This window comes from Oryzias melastigma, linkage group LG16 (genome assembly GCF_002922805.2).
Source record: "Oryzias melastigma strain HK-1 linkage group LG16, ASM292280v2, whole genome shotgun sequence".
Lineage (NCBI taxonomy): Eukaryota > Metazoa > Chordata > Actinopteri > Beloniformes > Adrianichthyidae > Oryzias > Oryzias melastigma.
This window is the reverse complement of record NC_050527.1, coordinates 29323167-29332621: the sequence shown is the minus strand read 5'-3', so window position 1 is coordinate 29332621 and position 9455 is coordinate 29323167. Positions and strand designations below refer to the sequence as shown.

Here is a 9455-nt window from a genome sequence, read left to right as displayed (position 1 = left end):
GGATTAATCCAGATCTGCGGCAGAATTAAACGACTTTCTCCCTCATTAATGCTCAACCACTGCAATAATTCTGCAAGACATGCGTATTCCCATGGGGTTTTTAAGATCACAATCACAAAAGAATCTGTCTGCCTACAAAGTGAATTATCTTTCTAAGTAGAAGTTTGGACCAAAGAACTTTGGATGCTGTCAGTTTTAGGCAGGTTTTAGCTCAGATCAAAGGAAAGCAATACTGGCTTCTGTTCACTGGTGTCTGGCTTCTTCTATGTCATCTTAGGTTGGATTAATTGGCTAAAGCAAAAGCAGGACACTGTTGTGGTTCTGCTTTGCTGCTTTGCTATTAAATATCTACTTGTTGCTTTACATTTTGCAGAATTTCAGCAAGACATTCTCAGTTAAAAATCGTTACCTTTGTAGTTACGATGGACAACAATGATCTTCAATGACCCACTCCAATGAAAAATTCTGTTTTTAATATGTTTTTGTAACATTTTTTCTCATGATGGAAGACATTTATAAAGGAAATTAAGCTTAAAATGGCATTTCTGAGTATTTCTTTATTCGAATTGTGGTAAATTAATTGCAGACATAAAAATATAGTTTGTAAAAGCTTGTAGTTGTTAGATACAAACTACAATCAGCGTGAAACAAGCTCTCTGTTAGGCTCCATTCTGATGCATTAAATGAATTCCTGCAATTCTGCAGAAACTGTCCTAGAAAAAGACACCGTTTTTTGAATTATTATTTTGGCTAAAAATTGATTTTTAACATCTGAGATATCACCAGTAACACCTAAATAATACAACGTTTGCCATACCATAACTCTGCCACTGTTTAAGTGCTCAAAGTGGATTTTGATGTGGAGAACAATGGTTCTTCATGTCGGCTTTCCACTGATATGCAATACAAAACAAATGTAGAGTGCACAAACTCGCATTTTGATTTGACAGAATCAGCTAATTTATGTCAAATACTGCAACAGTTGAAGAGTTACGGTTGGAGCTAAAATTCTGTTTTTAGGGGTTAGTCAATGACGTGATGTGGCGAGATGTCGTGACTTGTAAATTGTAACTTTATGCGATTATTCATTATTTTTAATACACAATAATCTTGATAGGATAATGCTAATAATGTCTCAAAACAAAGTTGATCTAACTCTATATCATGTTGTTTACTGTTTGTGTAATTTGCACTTTAAAAGTCATTTTTTATATCAAGTATCCCATTTGTACCACAATGACTTGATTGTATTACACCATTGAAGGAGGATCTCAGTCCAGATGGACACTCAAAGTTAGAACATAGCAGATCCATGAACGTTAAGAACTGTCTCTCTATTTCCTCAGATGGAAGGGATAGACTGTAATAACATGTCTGCATCACCCAGTGACTTATTTTGTTGTTTTTTATTTTCAATTTGGGGCTGTTTTTGAATTGCTTTCATTGAAATTTACTTTTTCCTTTGCAAAGGCACCACAATCTTATTAAAAAATATTTTAAGTTTTATCTCAGTTTATTTTATGTTCAGCATTTAAAGAACATTTTTTGCTTAAATTAGTGGATCTCCAGGATTTGTCACTATTGAAACATCAACCACCCGAGGAGAAAAGCAGCGTACCAGACAGCTCCATCCATTCTAATTCGTGAATTTGCAACCACATAGAGCAGAAACAATATTGCCGAGAAACAAACACACACTCAGAAGATGCAGTCATTATCTCGGTCTGACTCTGCAATGAGTGTGTTGTATGGTCACAGCCACATTAAATGGAGAGCTTGGAGTTGCCTTAAGGCAGTGAGTGGATTCGTGTCTTCCACGGTCATCACTCTTCTCTGTGCCCAGCGGCCTCTCGCTGCCACACACCATCCCTCACACATTCCCCCCCTCCTGCTCCACCAGAACCTCCCCTCCAATGACATATGAAAGCTCCTCTCCTCTCCCAACAGCCAAAGACACCACTCATTCATCAGGCATTGTGTGAGCTCACAGCCCTCCCTTCGCCGTCTCTGCACACCAACCCCAACCGGCTCACGTAATTTCCTAAAAAGTAACAGCAACAAAATGAACGCAAAGAACGTCGATGTGCTTTAGAGAAGCGAGTGAAACGGTCTAAGAGGCCTGAAGCGGTCGACGATTCACAAAAGATGAAAATTGCTCTCACGGTTGTGAAGTCTCTGAACTCGGCCTTTAATGATGTATTTACATTTCAACCTCTGCAGTATTAGCTTGTTCAGCCATGTGTGGGAAAAGCAATACTGCTGGCTTTGCTGGGGCTGTTGAACAGGACATTTACATGCAGCACTTGTTTAGTGCAGAAGGATGTAGGTGAAATTAATTTGGCTTGTCATTGTCCCTTGATTTTTTTATTTTCCCCAAGGTAGCAGAAAAGCTGTATTTGACAGATGGTTGAAACTGTTTTTTCTGTTGTGCACCTGCATCTGACTGACTCCTGAAGCCTCTTACACGGCAGTGTTGTTCCACACTCCCACAGTAAGCTCCAATGACGTGAACCTCATCCACCTTGTTTACTTCCCCTCTCTGACCCTCTAAGACACTTTCACCAGCACCTGCATCCCACAGCTCCCCTCATCCGCCCTGCAAACCATCTGGATTGCTGACCCCACATTCTGCCATCACATTCCACCTCATTGTTGGTCCGACTACGATAAAGACAATAAACGATTTGAATAGCGAAACAGATCCACATATCCTTGTTTTTCTTGACTATTCCCTTTTTCCCAGTTAGCTTGCCAGCTTGACTGTACACAGAAACACACACACGCAGAGTCAAACTGTCCTGGTGCGAAGGCTGTAAAACTAATGGCTGTGAATGTGAACAAGATTCCTGCCTGGCTCTGATGGCCATCCAGGTGTGCTTGATGAGCCATTGCTGTGATTATCAGCACGGTGCATTAGCACAGCTTGAAGTCCTTCAAGTAAAACACGGGGGAGGGGCCAGCGTTTGTACTGCAGGTGGTCCCCAAACTGTGTTAATGTGCTTCCACCTGCTGTCGGGTTACTGGACCTTCTGGAGAGCCTCTTCCCTGTGATCCTCTTGATCTTTTACGACTGGGATACATAGAGGCAGGGCTAAAATAGAACCTAAAAGAAGCGTAAGAATCATACTTGGTCTTGGGAGGTCATTCATCAAACTTCCAATTGAAACAGGAGCTTCTCATATTTGAAGTCTCTACTGTGTAGTTTTTTTAATACTCTGAGAGTTAATGTCTTAACACTTAAGTTAGTCTTTCTGGTCCAGTCTGAAGGACAGTTTATTCTTGTGATGTATAAATATATCAATGCATTACAGCAGTAATAACATAGAAATACACAGACAAAAGCTGGTACTACTGTATAAAGTTATTATCCATGGTTGTTATCGAGTCTAAAGCCATGTTAACTCCGGGCTTGGTAACGTGTTTTTAAGTGTTCACTTCCAATGAAAAGTCTAAGTAGATTCATGTTTATGTCCGTTTCAGGCTTCAGCGTTGAAAACTATTGCGATCACGTCTCCCTACGGAAGCTTTTAAGTCTGTTTTTAGGCTCTACAGAACATCTGCTGACTGAATACAAGTTGAACTTTGCCCAATCAGGGACCCGGATTTGGTAGTGTGGAAAGTGTCCCTTTCAAAACATGACAAAGAAATTAATAATTTCGATTTGTGCACAGACGGATTTATAGTATACCAAGTCTTTCATATATCGGAATGGAGCTGTAAAAGAAAAAGCCTGGAGCAAGATTCAGCAGATTTACACCACTTTCACATTTCACACCAATTCCCATCCTTGAATACTTCACATATCCCCTGTGCAGTCTGTATACCATAACTGTTGAACTCATAAGCGCTGATGCCATCCACCAAAAAGGGACCCTGTCGCAGTGCTACAAATGAACAAAGCTGTTTTTAAAAATGTCTTCTCCTACTCAATTGCCATGAACAGAAAAAAAGCCTTAAACATGATACCAGTTTTTGACTAAATGCTCTACATCAGTTTATTTTTGTTGTAAACTTGAACTTTTTAACATGGTTGCTCATTTTTTAAGACAGCTTCTATTGATCATTTAAGGAACTGCAATGTTTATGTACATTCAAGTTGGCTCCAAATTCATGAATATAATGATTTTATTGCTGCTGATGTTATCTGTGTTATCGTTATTGGGTTTTGTTGTTCATTACAGTTATTAAGTCTCTCACTGACACATTTGAATGGATCTGAGTGGATTTTAGAACCCAAATTTAATCAATAACTCGTAAGTTTTTTCTTTAGTCGCAAATTTAGTCAGTTTATCGCAACTTTAAGGACAAAAACAAACAATAAATTCCCTCATCTCTTAGTCGCCGCTCTGTATAGATCAGTATGCAGCTCTAGGTCTTTAGCCATGAATGGGCGCCTTTGGAATACAGACAAATAAGACAAGGCAGAGGGGAAGGGGCTGCACAAATATCCACTTTGAGAAAGCTCATAATGAACACACTGTGGCCTCTTTGGTGGCGCTTCATCAACTTTCCCGTTAAATGCCTCTCTTTATTTAGCTCTCAGACTGTGCAGACTATCATCTCCACCATTAAGACAATCCTCAGTCAAAGTGAACAATGCTATATTAACGTCTCTTACTGGGCGGAGTGGAGCCTGCTACTTTGCGATTACTGTGTCCACTCATTTGTCGGCTGCCACATTACTCTGGATGAGGTTCAAATCAACAGTCTGGCCATTTTCCATCTATGCCTGACTGCAAAAGAAAAGAGAAAGCTGATGAGTTCTGAGTCCTTTAATGTAGATTGGGAGTGATAGAGTAAAAAATAAAAGCTCCACTATGGCCAACAAAAACAGCTCAACATGAAAACAGTAATATTTCTGAAAAAATATGCAAAGAAAGTTTCAAACAGTAAAATCGGGGTGTGTTCTGTTGGAATCTCCTAAATCTATTTTCCAGAATAATATGTAATCTTAATGCATAAGGCTGCATCAGAATGAAGACCTTGCCAGCAACCTCAAACTACCTCGATTTCTCCCCATGCTTCATATCTCCTTTGTCATTCCCTGCCTCCCTATCCCATTACTCATAATGCCCTATTAATGAGTATAAAGGCTTACGCTACATTATGTAGCATATTACTAGACAACAAGGAGTTGATTGGGTTAATAATGGCCTCTGATTAATGCCTCCATTGATGCAGAGGATGTCCTTGGCTTAACTTGGCCTCTCTTCAGCTTCAGACATCCTCCCAAACACGTGCTGTCCTGTGCCTCTGTGGATAGAGGCTCTCTGTATCTCTCAGTGACCCGTTACATTTAAGGGGGGGTTATTAAAGACAGAGCTGTTGTTCATTAAGTCTGAGTCACAGAAAGTCAGTGTTAACTCATTGGAAACCAACACAAATTTGGCTTCGTCTATAAATACACAAGCGGCCATCATCCCCATGACCCAGCAGTAGGAAGTGACCAACAGAAGTGGGTGTCCTTGTGTGACACTTGTTCTGCAGTTTTGGACTTGACTAAACCTTGGGGCAAAGAACTACTGTCAACTTGCTCAGTGACAGAAATAAGGGGACTGTTGGGAGAAGAACGGTTACTCACAGTCTGCACTCCTAATTAGTGCGAATATTACAAGTTCCCGTCAGCAAACCGACCTCTGTAGTGTGAGCGGGCATTATGACAGCATAAAGAGGGGGAGAGGTGAAAAACTGCTTTGGGAGCCCTGGGATCATGGTGCACCATTTTTTTTTTTTTGCCGACGTTTCTGTCTTTGTCCATTATTGTTTCTGATGACCTTTGCTAATGCAAACTTGTTCCCTTTCTCTCCTTCCTTCTTTTTCCTCAAAGAGCCCATGCGGCCCCTGCGAGGACTCACCGCCACAGATATCCAGTCCAGGCAGTTGACTCTACAGTGGGAGAATCTGGCATTCAACCTGACTCGGTGCCACACGTATTCAGTGTCCCTGTGCTACCGCTACACCATGGCGGGAGGAGGTGGAGACCACAACACCACCGTGCGCGAATGCCTGGCGGTGGAACACAACGCCTCGCGCTTCACACTGCGTGATTTGCCGCCCTACCACAGCATCCATGTCCGTCTGTCTCTGGCAAACCAGGAGGGGAAGAAAGAGGGCAGAGAGGTCACCTTCCAGACTGAGGAGGACAGTAAGTTCCTTTGGGTATTTCTGCAGAAGAAAAGTGTAAAAATGTGGAAAAACTGATGATTTAAAAAAAAAAATAATGATTACTTTTGTTTCAGTTTATTCTACCTGCTTACAAAAGGGTAAAGTACTAAATAATTGTCAAATTACCCTGATAAGTACTAAGAAGCCAAATGAAGACAATACTAAAATAGTCCATAAGCTCAGTCTAAAGTTCTCCTCTGGAAAAGGTAGACCTATGTGGTACAAAACACACATTTTTCAAATTATTGTAGATGAACTACTGCATTTTCCACAATATAGGGTATTTTGGATTATATGGCACACCATCAATGAATGGTCTATTTTTGAAGTTATGTGATATAAGGTACACCAAACTGTTATAAGTGAGACAAAAAGTCAGAAAAATCTCCAAATGTTAGTCAGACTTCACAGGGTTCACAGTAATTCTAGAACTCGTTTGTAACATGCTACATGTTAGCCATGTTAGCATATTCACAATATCTCTAACCTCCAAGCTTGTTTGCAACACGTAAAAAATAGACCAATACAACGGCAAAACAAATGATACTGTGACTACTCCCAGTCTTGGTAGCAGCAACATGTATAAAAACAGTCTGACACTGCTACACGCTAACCATATTAGCCTATTCCCAATAACACCCAACCTTGTTTGCAACTTGTTAAAAAAACGACTGGCATGTTCATAGAGTGCTGTGTAGCTCTCAAAATTGCTTCATAATGGAATTGTATTTAAATTTAAGTAAATACACTTTTCCATTTAACCTGTTTGCTAAAATAATTTCTTTGCACCCTGTGATTTATTTAAAACCAAGTCTTTTTCTGTAAATGTACCTGCTCCTCCTGAACTTTATTTCCTGATACATCTGCTTTTAATGAACATTTTTCTTGTTGAAGCTGTTTTTACAGGTCAGCTGCTACTGGATTAAATGACCTTGAAATTGAGCAAACATTAACATGCCTTACTTCAGCTTGGGTTAGTTATTCTAATCAGTCTTTTTAGATTCAGTACACATATAAATTAGTAGTGGAAAAATATTTTCATTTTTTCATTAAAAATATAAAGTTTAAAGCTAGAAAATGACTGTAGTACCACCATCTTAATTGACAGTAAATATAACACTTTTTTTCTGTGTCATTTAGGACTACCACTTATCTTAGTACAAAATGAACATCTATGTTTAATTTAATAACTCAGAAATAAAAAAGGGTGTATTTTAAAACTTTTGACTTCTTGTATTAGTTGCCATTATATTATCATGTACTTCCTGAATTAGTTTGACTCAACAAATATATATATATATGTGTCTTCAGTTAGAGATGTGCTTTTCTGTGGTTTGAGTCAGACTTATTGGTTTCTGCGTTGATGCTATTTGCATGTCTGCAGTGCCTTCATACAAACAAACAGTTGCTGCTGCGACGGTAGCCACCTCATTTGTCTCAATGAGGGCCGGCTAAATAACAGCAACAACTGTTTACGCGGCGCAGCCGGCTAATGTTCAATATTATAGCAGACTGTCGCTGCCAGGATCATCTCATGATTTATTAAACAGTGGAGCGGGTTAAGTAACACATTATAACCTTGTTGAAGGTGAGACTGTTGCAAAATGGTTGAATTAGACAACATCTATTAGCAAGGTGCCCCTGTTAATATTAAAGCAGGTAATTACTGTTAGCTGAGTTTATTTAGAGTCACGTGTGAAAACAAGGTGCAGCCTCAAAGAGGGAGCTCCTTATCTCATCTTTTACGTGTCTCACATCTTGATAATACATCCTTAGATGAAATGGACTAAAAGTGAGTGATTAAATCTTAAGTCAAAGTCAAAAACAACGGAAGTATAGTTTAAAGTAATTAATAGAGTAGGTAGCATTTAAGTTTTGCAGACTGGATGCACCTGAACATGTGTTTTTGATGGCGAAGCACCTTTATAAAAGGCTTGGGTAGTCTGCTGGTCAGCAGCATTAAAGTGCGTGTCAACACAATGTCAAGGATGACAGACATTAGCAAGGATCTGAAAGCAGCAATTGTTACTGTCAGTCAATCCGAGTAGGGATATAGGGCCAATCTTCAACAATTTCCAATCCACCCTCTCGCATTGAGAAAGATTGGTCACAAGTGGAAAACATTCAAGACAATCTCCGCCAGAAGTGCACGCTGCAGCCGGTTCACAAGGTCGTGTGGAGAAAGTGCACAAAATCAAGCAGTCGAGTTCTGTTTCCTGACAGGACAATCAGAGAAAGACTGGACAAGTGTGACGTGAATGGAAGGGTTGCTAAAGGGAAGCCTCTTCAGCTTTGACATGACAATAGTGGCAGCACAGTCAAGGTTTGCAAAATCATATTGGAGAAACAAGACATTTTATTTGCGGTTATGACTTCATGTTGGCTGCATTTGGTGGTGGAAGGTTAATGATTTGGGTCTTGTTTTGGAAGCATAAAATCTGACATTCTGCAAACATTGTTATGCAAAAGTATTCTTAAGATTTTACCCATCTGCTCAAACTCTTTTATTTATAAATTGTATCTTTAAAAAAATTGCATCTTTGCACAGTGATTTTCTTTTGCACACAGATGTCTTCTGGATTTTTACACCTCCCAGTCTTGAGCTGCTCTAATTTTGTTGCACTTGCTATTGTATTGACTAAAAATGATTCCAATTTTGATTCAAAGCTAAAAACCCAAAGAAAAAAAGGACAATGATTACATCATTAAACAGTCAAGATAATCCAGGAAGTGCAATGGTCCAGATTAAGCTATCATCATATATTAGTGTAAATGGGCTTTAAAAATTTGAAGCATAATCTGAAGCAGGTATGGCTGCTTTGATAGTTTTTTAAGCTATTTTACAGTAAAATGTAGTTAGTTTCTAAGGCATTTTATTTTCTACTTTGCCTTTTAGTTGCTCCTTTTAGGGATTACCACGATAAATCATCTCCTCTACATCCTCCATGCTCACACTAACCACCCTTACAGTATGTGTATCCATGAACCTCCTCTTTGCTCTTCCTCTAGTATCTCCAACCTCAGCATCCTTTCATCAACATCATCACTGGTCCGCCATCTCAATCTGTTTTCCTTAATTTATCTCTAAAACATCTAACATTTTCCTCTGATAAATCTATTCTTGATCTTATCCATCCTCATCACTCCCAAAGAGAACCTAAACATCTACAGTATGTTCAATAGAAACATCAACACAGAATTATACATCAGGTTGCGTTTGGTGTTTTTTTTCTCTGGTTTTGACCCATTACGATTCTGAGGTCCTGGCTTTTGTTTGGAGTGGATTTTTT

At 39.3% G+C, this 9455-nt stretch overlaps 1 protein-coding gene across 4 annotated transcripts in view; it reads left to right on the top strand.

The window, feature by feature from the left end:
* Positions 1-9455, top strand: part of LOC112140501 (protein tyrosine phosphatase receptor type U) — a 268959-nt gene that overhangs the window by 181215 nt on the left and 78289 nt on the right. For all 4 annotated transcript variants that reach the window (XM_024263482.2, XM_024263485.2, XM_024263484.2 and 1 more), the window contains exon 8: positions 5828-6145. In XM_024263482.2, the coding sequence (XP_024119250.1) occupies positions 5828-6145 (318 nt within the window). The remainder of the gene's footprint in view (positions 1-5827; positions 6146-9455) is intronic.